Source organism: Primulina huaijiensis, unplaced genomic scaffold (assembly GCF_012295235.1).
Source record: "Primulina huaijiensis isolate GDHJ02 unplaced genomic scaffold, ASM1229523v2 scaffold25443, whole genome shotgun sequence".
NCBI classification, from domain to species: domain Eukaryota; kingdom Viridiplantae; phylum Streptophyta; class Magnoliopsida; order Lamiales; family Gesneriaceae; genus Primulina; species Primulina huaijiensis.
The window spans coordinates 762,192-776,574 of record NW_027356198.1 but is presented as its reverse complement, the minus strand read 5'-3'; the positions used below and the strand labels follow the sequence as shown (position 1 = coordinate 776,574).

Genomic DNA, 14,383 nt, shown 5'->3' with positions numbered 1-14,383 from the left:
AATTTTGAAATAATAAATAAGAAAATAAAGAATAAATTGGACATCGAGATTTGCGTGAAAAACTCCTAAAAATTATTAAGATAAAAATCACGGGCAAGATTGAAAAGAATTCTACTATAATATTTTATGGTGTACAACCGTTCACTGTGTTTCCAAAGAGAACACACATTCTCTGAATACAGAAGAACAAACACATCACAAATATTATAGAACTGAACACTCAAATATTATAAGATAAGATAAATAACTTGATGAATGGATGATTTCTGAAAGAAGAGAATATAACTCCTCGTCCGTGTGAAACCGTGTATCGACAGTTTCCTTCAATCTGCAATTTTCAACAAAGCATGCCTACCACTTAATTCTTTGTCTACCACCAATCATTTTTCTATCAACAGAGACAGTCTCATGTGAGTGTTTATGTTTAAATAATAAAGACAAGAAAAAGATTATAACATTGAGATTAATTTTCACAAATTATGAGAGAGATATATATATATAGTAGCGAATCAGTCAGAGAACAACGATGCTTTTCTTTTTAACTTTGCCTTCCGACCCATAACCTGGAAAGCACACTCACAAACACATCGCAGTAGCACGTGAAAAGTTCTCAGAGAAAATAATGGGATTTCTCCATCTATTTCCATAACCCTCCAAGTGTCTCTTGGTTACGGGAAGCTGCAGTGCTTTCTAAAAATAATCCATTGCAATTTATGCTAATTTTACCCGAAACATCTTCATAAAAACATCAATAAGATTTCAGCGTAAAGTTTGATTCTTACCAATATAAATGCGTGTATAATCTTTTCCCACTTGAGTATCCCACCAGCTCTCTCTAAAAGCTTGCCCAATATTTGGCAATGTGGGAAAAAAAATTTAGATTCTAGCATTCCTTTTTTTAAGAACATTGGGAAGTGGGAATTCTTTTCAGATTCTTCAGGTAATTGTTTAAGTGAATAAATAAATGAGTGATGTATGAATATTTAAATATTGGCGTCTAATTTGTTTTCTACCATAAGATTAACATTTCATGTTGTTTTGTACTGCTATTTAAGCTGTAAAGATTTCCTTTTGAAAATATATGCAATATCACTTTAATGGTGAAAGAAAATCATGTCTTTGTATAAATATAGGCATCAATCTCCAGGGAGAGCATGCAGCGTTGGCTCCTTTTCACTTGTTCTGAACTTTATTTGCTTTATGTTTATGTTCCGTAAGATCCCTTTTATTTTCATCAGGATTTTGCACACTTATAGAAGGGATATTGAAATTCAAGTATGGAGTTTAAAATAATGATTTTGGGGCATTTCTTGATGATTTCTTTAGCCTTGAATGTGGGTTTGCTGTACAGAGACTATTGCAATGGGAAAAAAAAGTCTCAAGAGTTTTTCAGCTCTGAAAATAAGTTCAATAATGCATCTCTGGTCACAAATCCAGATGCTAATTATGTTGTTGAAAGTACTGTTCCTGAAACTAAGGAGACATCTTCTTCAAAAGCTGTTGATGAAACCATTGATCTTGACCAGTAAGTGATCTACAAATACCCTCCTCTTTATTCTTGCAATGACAGTTTTATTTTGTTATGCTTGGTGAAACTGAGTACGTTAGGAACAGTTCATGTTTGTACGAGACGACTCAAAATATTTGAACTATGGTATTTCTATTGTTTTGAGAAAACATACATAAAATTCGAGGGAATCCCCCCATGCTGGTGTATAGACATGAGTGGGAGAAACAGGGCCTTCTGTTGTCCACTTTTCTTTAGTAGTTTACCCGACCAGGACAAGAAAAAGTTGAAAGACAAATCTTGATGTGGGGTTGGACTTGGTACTTGGGATCTTCCTCCAAGTTGTTCTTTCAATAATGCAGAACGTTTCCATTCATCTGGTGTTGGAAAAGTGGCAAAAATGTCAAATCATTAGGATAAAGCGGCACCATTTTTATTTTTATTTTTTTGCTTTGATTGGAATCTTCAATTCTGATAAATATCTTTTTTTTTCCCGACATTAGTGGTGCTAAAACTGAGAAACAAAGCTGCAAATAGCTCATTCGTCATGTTATTAAGAATATGTGTTAAATTTGTCAAAAACTTCAGTATCTAACGGGGTAAGGGGGACCGGCCTCAAGAATTGGGGTGAATGAAGGAGTTGGGTCCTGACTGGAGACACTGGCTTTCGAATTAGCAAAACTTATGATTTTAAAAAATTACATACAAAGTTTCAAACTTTATTCGATTAAGAGGGCCGATCTGCGCTACTCATCCACCCATGCAGTAGCTATAGAGTGATGGTTCGACTTTATGTTCGAACGAGGAGATTGTTTAATGTGTGTAAATAGGTAGATTAATGAACTGTCATACTGGTGAGATTCCATGACATGGCGCTTCGGGGTTTATGTCATGTCACTTTAGAGACAGGGACAAGTCCTTCTGGGCTCGAGGATTCCAATGGTGCATGCTAGAGTACAAGCTTCTTCAATTTATGCTCTTTGTTGAAGGCACAGTAGATGGTGGTCCTAAGTAGAGCATTTTCTCATTCTTTCTTCCATGAGATGCATCATTGGAAATAATTCTAGTTTTTTTTTTTAATATATCTAAGATAAAGAAGTTGAAGATAGTTGATTCAGATTTTAGGGCCATTATGGGTGGTACCATGTAACCGATATCGATATGAAGAGTGAATTATGGACCTCGTGATGTTTGCTTGTAATCCAATCCAATCATTTGATCGCATTATTGAGCATGACCAACAAGTTTGGCCCTCCCATCTTCAAACCTAAATGAGTGGTGAGGACCACTGTCTTTGATTAGGTACCTTCCCTATGATTGTTAAGTCGTCTACATCCCCATGGCGGCATAACGTTTGGCTTTCGATTGCGCAGTTGATTGATCGCGTATTCTTATAATTTATCGCATGATACATGTATATTTAAGAAAACATAAGCTTCATGATTAACTACGTCTTGAATAGCCCTTATAGGAGGTGTGCAAAAAGTGACTTGAGACGATTTTGGCCGGCATTTGTTCCGCAGCACTTGGGATGCATGTCTTTTGCATCCCAAAGTGTTGATGTCATTGGATACTTTCCGTGGGGAAACTTTTATGGTACTTAGAAGTCCATAATTGTCCTGAGGACTTGTGCTAGCTCGGTCGCAAGGGCCGTTCTGTGTTGTTATTTCTGATACAGATGTATTGATTGTGAATTGAACCGAATTGCACGCTTGATCCTTTTCAATGAGGATCAAAGTGCACACACATTTTCTTTGTATAAAAATATTTGGGTATTCTAGCTTCAAATCTCGGAATTTTTTCACTTTTATGCACTGTGTCGTAATTTAGTTGCTATGACAGCGGTGATCCAACAATGTATGAGAGGTATTGGCAGAAAATGGGGGACAAAACTGCGGTCCTGATCCCTGGTTGGAGATTCATCAGCTATTTTTCCGACGTCAAAAATCTTTGCTGGTTTCTGGAGCCCGAATTTGCGAATGCTATCATAAGATTGCACGAGTTAGTAGGCAATGCTGTGACTGAGAATCGCTATATTGTTGTCGGAACAGGTTCTACACAGCTGCTCCAGGCTGTGTTGTACGCGGTTTCTCCGCCAAATGCTACAGAGCCAATAACTGTAGTATCCGCTGCTCCATTCTACTCGGTAAGCCATGGTTTCCTAGATCAACTACGAAGTGAAAATGAGATTTCTGCCCCTCATCTTCTGGAATTTTTAGTTTCACCTTCACCTTATGAAGTTCCAAGCTCTTCTACTGTTGCAGTCATATCCATTGATCACGGACTTTTTGAAGTCTGGACTCTACAAATGGGGTGGTGATGCTCGCAAATTCGAGAAAGACAAGCCTTGCATTGAGCTAGTAACATCTCCAAACAATCCAGATGGATTTTCAAGAAATGCTGTCGTGAATCAAGAACGAGGGATACTAATTCATGACTTAGCATACTACTGGCCGCAGTATACTCCGATCTCCTACACTGCAGATCACGACATCATGCTGTTTACGGTCTCCAAAAGCACCGGCCACGCTGGTACACGACTCGGGTAAGTTACATTTCCTGATTCCAGTTATCGCTCGAGAAGTTGCAACAACTCATTTCAACACAAGAAAAAAGACCCAATCCTAAAATGGAACTCAAAAGAATTTTCAGTTCATGACTCATTGTTGGCATGCAATTGCAGATGGGCTCTCGTAAAGGATCAAGGAATAGCTAAGAAAATGACTGAGTTCATCGTGTTAAGCAGCATAGGCGTATCAAAAGAGTCACAGATTCGTGCTGCCAAGATTTTACAAGTAGTATCTGATAGCCACAACTATACAGGCGATTTTAATGAAAGTGAGGCCTTCTTCGAACACAACCATGAACTCATGGCAAGAAGATGGAAACAGCTCAGAGACGCAGTGAAAAATGGAAAAATCTTTACTCTACCCGAGTTTCCCCTTGGCCACTGCAGCTTTACCAATCGCTCATTTGCATCACAACCTGGTAAAAATTCGCTGTTTTTCTTCAGTAATGGTTCTGGATTTACCAGTACGTTATTTCAAATTAACTCCCCCGCCCCCTCGACTTTTCAATTTTTGCAGCCTTCGCTTGGTTGAAGTGTGAAGGTGAAATAGATGACTGTGAAAGCTTTCTTCGCCACCACAAGATAATAACTAGAGGTGGTAAGCATTTTGGTGATGACAAAAAACTTGTTCGAATAAATGTTCTACCGCGCGATAAAATATTTGATCAATTTATCAAACGATTATCTAGTATCAGTATCAGTTCGTCATAGTATGAACCTTCTTCTTTTGTTGGTTTCTTTGTGTAAGAAACTAGGAATGAACCATGGTTTGTAGAAGCTTGTATTCGTATAGTTGCTTTGTTTCTCTTACATTGAAAGTAAATATTTCAAGAAAATCATCTGCATATCGTTTTCTTCATCATGCTCACATTCATTAGACTTATCTACCGTAAAAGTTGTTTGGACAGGTGCATACTAGAATCAATAAGTAAAACATATAGATTTCCATAAGTAAATGCTTATTTCTCTAAATTTATGCTCGCGTTATAATCAACAAGTTATTGAACAGATATTTATATGAATAAAATATACTTTGAAATTGTTTTAAGCCATGTCTCTAGCAACACATCATCCATGAATTTTAATAGTATATATAAATTAATCTTTTACGATTTATAATTTCTCCATTACTTAAATATTTTTTTAACAAAAGAAAGATATTCCTTTATATGTTATTTGTTGGTTTTGATGCTCTAATCTTTCTTGATATTCTTCCAAAATATTCAACACGAATCCAATTCATAATTCCATCACATATATTCAAAAGCATTCAACACTGCATGACCATTTCTTAAAGTACCTTTCTTCCAGCATAATTTTCTGGTGTCGGAACTTTTTTGACAAATTCATAAATAATAACTTACATTAAAAACTGATCAGGACAAAAAACCCGCTTACTCACAAACTTGTAATTTAAAAAACATAAATGGCAAACAGAAAAGATAAGTATAAACCATAACAAAAGAAGACGCAGAAGGATTACACACAAAACATCAAGAAAATCACATGCTTTCATTTTCACTGTGATAAAGCATCCAAGGTTACTAACTGGATCCTGTACACCAGGAAAGGGAAAAAATGAAAGAGATGGGCTAGTTGGCGAACTTGAATAATACATCATTATTTTATCCACAACCCAATATCTTTCAAGTAAAAATCTTGTTTGCATCTGTCTGCACCGTCCGTACTGGTAGCATCAAATGACCCAACCCCTGAACATTAATGACAGTCAAAACCGGAATTATCTCAGAATAGTTCACAACAATCGACATTTTTTTCTGATGAAGCAAGATGCAAACTCAAAGCTTGTTACAGAAATGCATCTGCAAAATAATTGTACACATCTAAATTATTTATCAAAGAAGAAACTTAAGCATGTATAGTACTCGTTTGGTAGTATGTATATCTTCTGTAACAAGTACGAGCTAGATATATGGTAATAGTTTTCTCAAGTGACATTTCTTCACAACAAAAGCACGATACAATCTTCTAAAGTTTAAAACATATGGCATAGTAATGCTTCGCATTTAGATCAGAATGGAACCATATGACAAATTGTGAAGGGCAGCAGCCATCACGCAATTCTGAGGATATGTGACATCAAATTTGCTGCACGCAGCAACCAAAACATTAGAGCTCATTGAACCACTTTTACTATCAAATCAAATATATCAAAACATGTGAATGGAATGATAATTGCCCTGTGAATACCAATACATTTGGTCTGATTAACATCTCTTTCCACTTATCTTTTAAAGCCCAGTCTCCCATTCTTTTGAATTTTCTTTTCCAAAGTCTTCAAACCACGCATGAATTCACACATCAAACCATCACTTTCAAACACTCAGCACAATAATTAGACAATCACTAATTTTATGTAATTATTTTTCTAAATAATTATAACAAAACATCAACTAGTAGCCACCATATGAACCCTTTAAACGTTTATCCATACATAAAAATCAATTTTTTTTATAACTTCTCTCATATTCCCCAAAAACTTGACATGAGAGTATTGAGAGACTATTTATATTAAACCACAAATCTTGCATCCCAAGAACCATGAAGTCACATATATCAAGAGTAAAAGTAAATAACATTTATTTTTTTCCCATTGATTCATGAGCATTTTCCAAAGTATTTAGTTTGATCATCAACTCATTAGAGCTTGACTGACAAGAGGAGATAGAACCTAAAATCTTTTCTGAAATGCATATGTCAATAAAAGTAGGTTTGCCCAGTGTCTTAGCTCATCAAATGACCTAGCATAATGCCATAATGACAAGGTCAGAACATACCTCATACATCATTTGCTTCATATATAGAACTGTTTACTCAAATTTCCTACAGAGAATTCTCATTCTCATCACCTTCAGACTCATAATCCAATTCGCCATTCCATATACGGGGTTTTTCCCTTACATCCATGTCTTCTTCTCTCTGAAAATGGAGAGAATGGAATCATGTAAATTAAATTTGAAGAGTGTTGAGTACTCAGCAAACTTACCTCTTCTGGAACTTCAGTGGTTGGAGGCATTACTTGAAATGGGACGCTAGGTACATGTTCTAGTTTAGAAAGTTGATCGAGTAGCATATTTCTGCAAATTCAAGGAATCAAGAGAAATTTGTAAACAAGGTAGAATATCTTTACATTAACATAAACAAGAAAAATGATAAGACCAGTACATAAACATGAAAAATTCATAAAATAGATGGCAAAAAGGGCCAAGGAGCAATAAAAGTGATGCTTAAAAAGGTTACTTGCAACTAGTCATCATATCAGTCACTCCCTAATAGGTCACTGCTCCATTTCAGTCTATAAAAGATATCCGCACTTCTAACCTTAAAAGATTCTTGCAATGGCAACAAAAAACTTTAGTAAATAATTTGAAATCTAAAAGCCAGTGCATATTGTAATAAATCGTAGTTCCTGCTCCTACACGAGAAAAGAGAAAAAAATGATTACCATCTGAAAGTAAAGGTGCATTTAGAATAGATACATTCATTTTACAATAGATTTTAAATCCTTAACAGCTATTTTTCGAATTATTGTAGCAGACTTCAAATCTATCTCAATATGGAGTCATTTACTTTCAAATTCCCTCTCAAATCCAAAAGCAAACTAAAAGAGTTGTAATAAACTAAACAAAATGAATCTACATAACTGAACACGACTCATGATATAACTTAAAGAGTAACATTAATGGAAAACCTAGATATGATGAGTCTGAATAAAAGAGTAACAAATAGAAGCAGACATAAACAAGGACTCTCAAGGAAGAACAAACGAAACCCAAAATATTACAACATATTACCATAAATCTTGCAGTGAAATAATCGGTGCCTAAGTATTACACTGAAATATACAAAACCAACATAGCTTTTAGGGCCAACAGTTATTATTAGATGTAAGCTGCCAGTAGACAAAAACAAAACTGAATATAAACTAGGATAATTCAGGAAGACAAGTAAAGATAATGCTCAAGTCGCTTCAACAACACACAAAAAAGTAAAACAAATATCGAAAAACAAATTTTTATCGATTTCACTAATGATATTTCTAATTTCAAATGGAATTCGGTGCAAAAAATTCACCTCATTTTCTCCAAATCTCTGTCCATATTCAGATTTTCCACCGGATTTGGTTCCACATGAAGAGTATAATCAGGGCCAAAGTACTCATAATAATCGTTGTACGGTAATTTATTATCCGGTTCTACGTCAACTGCAACAGCAGTCTACCAAGAGTAAAAATTTCAACATTAGTGATTTCATGTGATTATGACCGACCAAGCTGACAAACAATATCAACATAGAAATTGCACATATTCGGAGAATCATAAAATACACAGGCATAAGCAGAGAGAAGGAGAATAACACCTCATAGCACCAGCAACGAGCAACGTTCCGGATTGTATACCCTCCCCCTCCCAAAACCATGAGAGGAACATTAAAAGACCTCAAAAAACGAAGGCAATCTGCATGTCCTTTCACAGACAAATTAAAGCACCCTAACCGATCTCCAGCCAACGAATCTGCCCCACATTGAAGAACAACAGCATCTGGCTGGTACACCTCCATGACTTTTTGGATGATGGGACGGAATAAACTTCGAAAATTTTGATCATTTAATCCATCATTCAATGGAACATTAAGAGCATAATTCTTCCCAGCAGCCACCCCAATATCTTTGATGTGCCCTGTTCCAGGGAAAAAGTCACCGAATTTGTGAAATGACACAGTCATTACTCGGTCAGTGACATAAAAGGCCTCCTCAACACCGTCTCCGTGATGAATGTCAATGTCAATGTATAGTACACGCTGCCATTGAGAATACATAATTCAGAACATAAACCCACCAGATATAAGAGCGAAAACTGATCATCTCACCTAAGTATGAGTCATCTAATGAACACTATAAATAATAATAATCTTGAAAAATTAAAACACTAAATACTGCTTCTGTTGAAGATAGTCTAAAATAATAATATAAGATCTTGAAAAATTGAATATACACATGGATCCAAGAGTAGTGACACTGTGCTTCAAAGAGAACTTCGAAACAAACCAAAAGGAGAAAACATAGACAACAATTTTTCACTGCTTTGTTATGAAGGGAAGATGGTAAAGCAATCCAAATAAAGAAATTAAAATACAAAGGGAAAACCACAATATACAAAGAGTAATCGTGCTACACCTGTGAGCTTTCAAATGTTCGTGAAAATTATAATAAAGATTTATTCACATTTTATTGTGTTTAAGGTTTTCAAGGCTTCTTCAACACCATACCCATGAATCAGACAAAATCTCAAACATCAGCACATAATCTCCAGAGAGCAATCATGGTCTTCATCACCGCCAGAACAATAAATTCATTATACATTTATAAGTGAAGTACATATATGTCAGAGATACTATCTCTGTGCTTCGTAGTGCTCTTGAGTTCATGTTTATCCATTCAAAAGTCCATTAGATTCATCCTTCTCTCAAAATTAAGAAAGCACTCCCACATATATTTTAAAATATACTCACCTTCAAAATTCTAAATCAGGCACATCTTTCAGAAATCTAAATTTAACACAGTTTCAAACATCCCATAAAGTTTCAAAAAGTTGTTCGCAGACGCAATATAGGTATCTTTGACAAAAAATACTTTCAAAAATGTTGAAAAAGATTTAAATCCCAACCAACATATTCGATTTCAAGAGGTAGGCAGTTTTGGAGCTACATGTCCCTCGTTTTGAATGACTTAAAGAAATTTTGAAACCTAGTAGTCTCTCAAAGAGCTCCATGACTTCCAAGAGCACGACCAAAACTAATTGTCGTCAAGCTTAAGATGAAAGCGTAAGCAACCAGTAAAAGATAGAAACGGGAATATTGATCTGTGCGTTATTACCCTGTGTACTTTGAGTAGCTCAAGAATTCCAAGCACAATATCATTAACATAACAAAACCCGGAAGCCTCACTCTTCTTCGCATGGTGAAGCCCGCCCGCCCAATTTATAGCAATATCCGCGTCTTGTCGATTAAGCTTCACGGCAGCGCCGATAGAACCGCCGGCTGATGCTTGGCAGAAGTTAAATAACCCGTCAAACACGGGGCAGTCCTCTCCCACATTAAAACGCTTGAGCTGACGCGAGTGGGTGTGGTCGAGAAGCGTGTCAGGGGTGACGGAGGAGAGGAATTCGACGTAATCAGGAGAGTGGAAGCGTAGAATGTCGGCGGCGGCAGCGGGGAATGGGCGGCTGATTTCCATTCGTCGGTGGAGGGAGTAGTGGACGATCAGGTTGTGGGCCATGCGTATGCGATGGGGTTTCATGGGGTGGCCTTGGCCATAGTAGTAATCGCCGATTGTTGGCTCGTAGAAGTACGACACTCGCCGCTTCCGGCCGTCGGGACAAGAAGCAGGCAGCGACGCGCCGCCGCCACCGGAGTTCACCATCTGTCTGGCCTGTTTATGTTTTTTAGTTGCTAAGCAAGTTCCGACCTAGAGGAAGAATTTGTCACCATCTCTCAATGCGACAATGTTGGGGTTTTTTTAATTCAATAATAGAAAAAATAAATAAATTATCAACCCAACCCCGGCCCTGCTTTTAATTGTTAAAGGGGCCGAAGTTTCAAAACCCAGCCCATTTAACAAATAAATCTAAGCGGGCAAACCTAGGCCCATTAAATTTGGTATAATTCGTTTTATATTTTTTGATATATATATTATATATAGTTAATTTCGTTATTTATATAAATAAATAATAATACTGAAAAATGAATAATAATAATAATAAAATCATCTGAAATAAATTCATGATAACAATAATTATCATATTAAAAAATATAAAATTAACAACAACAATAATATAATCAAAATTATGGACGAACAAAATTTCGGTTTAGCCGCAAAACAAAAAAATGGATTTCTAAATTAATCAAGCCCAATTTTTAAATTACATCGGTATTACCAAGTTTTTTTTGGTTCAATCGAATTTTGTTCATCCCTATTTTTATGATATTATTGTTGTTGTTTTAATTGAAACTTTTATTACGGTTTATTTGGCTATCCATGTTCATACTTTTCTTCACCCAATACAGAACACTTGAGTTTTTGTCAAATTTAAAATAATTGTGCTGATTATAAAAAATAATCATTATTTTTTATAAAAAACTTGTGTGAGACGGTTTCACGGGTCGTATTTTGTGAGACGGATATCTTATTTGGGTCATCCATAAAAAAACATTACTTTTTATGCTAAGATTATTATTTTTTATTGTGAATATATGTAGGATTGACTCGTCTCACAGATAAAGATTCGTGAGACCGTCTCACAAGAGACCTACTCTTATTTTTTTTATGGTTTATTTCAGATGCAGGGGAAATGGGGAATATTGTCCTAGTCATTCTTTCGTGGGTAAAATGGTGCATGGAATTTTCTTTTCTTTTCTTTTTGTGTATGAAATTGGATAGAATTATGCTAATTTTAAAAAATAAAAAACTTGTGGTTTTATTTGAAAATAGGGGAATATTGTCCGAGTCATTCTTTCGTAGATAAATTCGTGCGTGGATATTTTTTTGGGAAAATAGCATTTTACATCCTTTCTATCATTAATGATCTTTTACATTGTTTGTTCTTTTTAAAAAAAAAATCAAGCACTATTAATTCTTGAGATAGGATTTTTAGTGATGTTTGACTTTTTTTTGTCTAAAAGCCCATACTCAATGTCAATCTTCCAACACCGAATATTCAAATATTTACTTATAGACTACTAAGTCACCAAACTTCACCAGTATTACTTTTCCGCGTTGAATTCTTATTCAGTTTGAAACTTCCTCCCTGCCTTGGATTATAAATACCTCATGAATTCTCTCCCTCTCTTTCTTGAAGCTGCCGCTACTGTCCTCGCCTTCTCTCTCTCTCTCTCTCTCTCTCTCCACTTTTTTTTATCTATTTGATCGCTGAATTGTTTCAATTACCATGAATTCAAGCTTGGACAGTACGGAGAAAATCAAGTTTCTTTACAGTTACGGCGGAAAAATCGACCCTCGCCCATCCGACGGCGTTCTCCGGTACATCGGCGGTTTCACTAGAGTTCTTTCCGTGGATCGTTCGATTACTTTTTTAGGTATTTTGTGCTTTGCGTTGGGTTTCTTTACCCTCGTCTCGCNTTTTTTTTTTTTTTTTTTTTTTTTTTTTTGAAGAAGAAGAATGTTGATTACTAAATTATTTGTTGAATTCTGTTCCTGAACAGATTTGATGGTGAAATTTGGTGAATCGTGTGGATCCTCGATGATTTTGACGTGTAAGTTACCGAGTGAAGATTTGGACTTACTGATTTCAGTTAAATCGAATGAGGATCTGAGGAATGTGATCGAGGAGTATGATAGAGCTTCGCCGGAGATGAAAATCAGAGCCGTGCTTTTCCCGATCAAAGCGGCGAAGAAAGTCTCTCCTCCGCCGTCACCTATGTCGTGTTTTGATTTTCCCTCACCTCCGAAACCTTGTAGAAAGAGAATCCCATCCGCCGTGACGTACTGCGATACAGCACCGCATGTGGCGGTTCACCGGTGTTGCTCACAGGCGATCCACCGCCGGGCATCATCGGCGGTTAGATATCCTATTCCCGCCGGGCAGCATCGGCGACACGAAGTGTGGAATCCTAGGAACGTGCAAAATATCCCTCACCGGAATTATTCTCATTCGCATTACTAGTATGAATGATAGTCATACAAAAGAACAAGATACCATAGCTAACCATAGCTAATATTTGGATTAAATAACACACGCGTGATGTGAATACCGATCGAATTGCTATGAGGAATTGATTTTATTCATTGAATTCTGAGGTTGAAATTTGATTTTGTAATGAACGGCAAAACTCCGGGTTCCTACTCAAAAATGGATTGCACCAACTGTTGAACGCATCCTGTTAGGGGGGAACTGACACCGTTAGCTGCGTTTTTTGGCCTTACGCAGCTGAAAATGTTTGCATGGATTTCACGTAACGCCCGTCGGCTTGGCGACGGCGGTTGTCGTTATCAAGGGGGTAATTCCTTAGCCCGTCTTCTTCTCGTTTTTTTATAGATCAGATATTCCCATTTTTTGTTTTTGTGGTGCAAGGACTGAGGAATATTCTTCTTCTATATTATATGCTCGTTGATTAGTGTTATTTTCTTTGATTTATTAAATTTTGAATATCTTTTTTGTTTTCCCTGGACTTATTCTAACGGAGATCCGATAAGGACAGACATACCAAATAAGGAGAGAGAATAATTATTATTATAAAGTTGAATAATAGGTATATTGTGATTCAATCTCACACGACTTTATCGATATTACAATAAAATGTGATACTCTTAACATAAAAATTAATATTTATTCATGGATGATCCAAATAAGATATATGTCTCATAAAATACGACTCGTGAGATCGTCTCACACGAATTTTTGCCAAAGTTGAAAGGTTATCATTTGAACCGACCGATCGAAAAAAAGGCAAAAATATTTTTCTTAATTAACAGAGTATATTTAAAATAAAACGGTGTGTGAAGGTCATCACCGCATTGTTCTAACCGTAATTAAACTGAAATAGTATCTTAAAGTGTCAACAAATCAAATGTTTTTTTGTTCTGATACCGAACCGACCAATTTTCAGAAACAACAAACCGAAATAAGAATTGGATGGGAAACAACGAAACTTTTAAAAAAAAAAAATTTACAATATATACAACGATTGCTATTCAAAATATGCACATTCCTCTTATTAGTCTAAGTTAAGATTGCAAATATTACAAAACCACGAAAATAGTAAAGATATTAAATGAAAAAATTATTTCGCTTTTATAATATTTGCACATAAAGTTGAATATATATATATATATATATGTATATAAAAGATTGTATTTTGATAGATAGATTTGAACCTAAACATAAGGTTGTATTACAACTATGAAAATAATAAAGACGTTCACTTCTAAACTTGTCCCGCCCCAAAACCCAATGGATCCAATTTGGGTTGGATCCCCACTGTATAATTTCTATTTTTATTTTAAAAATAAATTATTTTTGGATTTTAGTAATCATACAATAAAATATTTAAAAATTAATGAATCATTAAATTATTTTCCAAAATATTACGATCGGATCTACATTATTTAATAAATTTTAAAAAATGAATAGATTTAATATATATAATATAAAATATAAATTATATTAAAAAAATTGATAATAATAGTTAAAAAGAAAGAAAGAAATAATTAATTAAAATGTAAAATTTTTTTATAGTGATGTGGGAGTAAAACAGCACTCCCGTTCTCC

General features: G+C 35.4%; 3 protein-coding genes across 6 annotated transcripts; 2 read left to right on the top strand and 1 right to left on the bottom strand.

The window, feature by feature from the left end:
* Positions 1–526: 526 nt before the first annotated feature.
* LOC140967626 (tryptophan aminotransferase-related protein 2) lies at positions 527–4,907 on the top strand. 3 transcript variants are annotated; one of them, XM_073428245.1, is made up of 6 exons: positions 527–940; positions 1,239–1,525; positions 3,350–3,653; positions 3,772–4,052; positions 4,191–4,495; positions 4,594–4,907. In XM_073428245.1, exons 2-6 carry the CDS (start codon positions 1,278–1,280, stop codon positions 4,785–4,787), a joined length of 1,332 nt encoding a protein of 443 aa, XP_073284346.1. In that variant the 5' UTR covers positions 527–940; positions 1,239–1,277; the 3' UTR covers positions 4,788–4,907. The 3 variants fall into 3 exon arrangements, with proteins under 3 accessions (XP_073284346.1, XP_073284345.1, XP_073284347.1); XM_073428246.1 differs by having other exon boundaries at positions 528–940; positions 1,352–1,525; positions 4,594–4,906; XM_073428244.1 differs by having other exon boundaries at positions 527–1,525.
* A 661-nt stretch (positions 4,908–5,568) lies between these two features.
* On the bottom strand, positions 5,569–10,610 carry LOC140967540 (histone deacetylase 6). Of its 2 annotated transcripts, none has more exons than XM_073428125.1 (6): positions 9,973–10,610; positions 8,457–8,897; positions 8,172–8,314; positions 7,084–7,174; positions 6,875–7,016; positions 5,569–5,899 (listed from the first exon to the last, which is right to left on the bottom strand). In XM_073428125.1, the coding sequence occupies exons 1-5, from the start codon at positions 10,516–10,518 to the stop codon at positions 6,921–6,923; spliced, it is 1,317 nt and encodes a 438-aa protein (XP_073284226.1). In that variant the 5' UTR covers positions 10,519–10,610; the 3' UTR covers positions 5,569–5,899; positions 6,875–6,920. The 2 variants fall into 2 exon arrangements, with proteins under 2 accessions (XP_073284226.1, XP_073284225.1); XM_073428124.1 differs by having other exon boundaries at positions 5,569–5,788.
* Positions 10,611–11,963: 1,353 nt separating this feature from the next.
* LOC140967581 (RAF-like serine/threonine-protein kinase PRAF) lies at positions 11,964–13,106 on the top strand. The gene is made up of 2 exons (XM_073428191.1): positions 11,964–12,191; positions 12,318–13,106. The coding sequence occupies exons 1-2, from the start codon at positions 12,044–12,046 to the stop codon at positions 12,776–12,778; spliced, it is 609 nt and encodes a 202-aa protein (XP_073284292.1). The 5' UTR covers positions 11,964–12,043; the 3' UTR covers positions 12,779–13,106.
* The last annotated feature ends 1,277 nt before the right edge of the window (positions 13,107–14,383 follow it).

Excerpts from the sequence above, each read along its gene's own strand:
- LOC140967626 (XM_073428245.1), top strand. The coding sequence starts at position 1,278 with ATGGAGTTTAAAATAATGATTTTGGGGCATTTCTTGATGATTTCTTTA. Across the intron at positions 3,654-3,771 it reads CCGCTGCTCCATTCTACTCG|TCATATCCATTGATCACGGA; the intron begins GTAAGCCATGGT and ends CTACTGTTGCAG. Across the intron at positions 4,053-4,190 it reads CACGCTGGTACACGACTCGG|ATGGGCTCTCGTAAAGGATC; the intron begins GTAAGTTACATT and ends ATGCAATTGCAG.
- LOC140967540 (XM_073428125.1), bottom strand. The coding sequence starts at position 10,518 with ATGGTGAACTCCGGTGGCGGCGGCGCGTCGCTGCCTGCTTCTTGTCCC. Across the intron at positions 8,315-8,456 it reads CTCGTTGCTGGTGCTATGAG|ACTGCTGTTGCAGTTGACGT; the intron begins GTGTTATTCTCC and ends TACTCTTGGTAG. Across the intron at positions 7,175-8,171 it reads AGAGATTTGGAGAAAATGAG|AAATATGCTACTCGATCAAC; the intron begins GTGAATTTTTTG and ends TTGAATTTGCAG.
- LOC140967581 (XM_073428191.1), top strand. The coding sequence starts at position 12,044 with ATGAATTCAAGCTTGGACAGTACGGAGAAAATCAAGTTTCTTTACAGT. Across the intron at positions 12,192-12,317 it reads TCGTTCGATTACTTTTTTAG|ATTTGATGGTGAAATTTGGT; the intron begins GTATTTTGTGCT and ends GTTCCTGAACAG.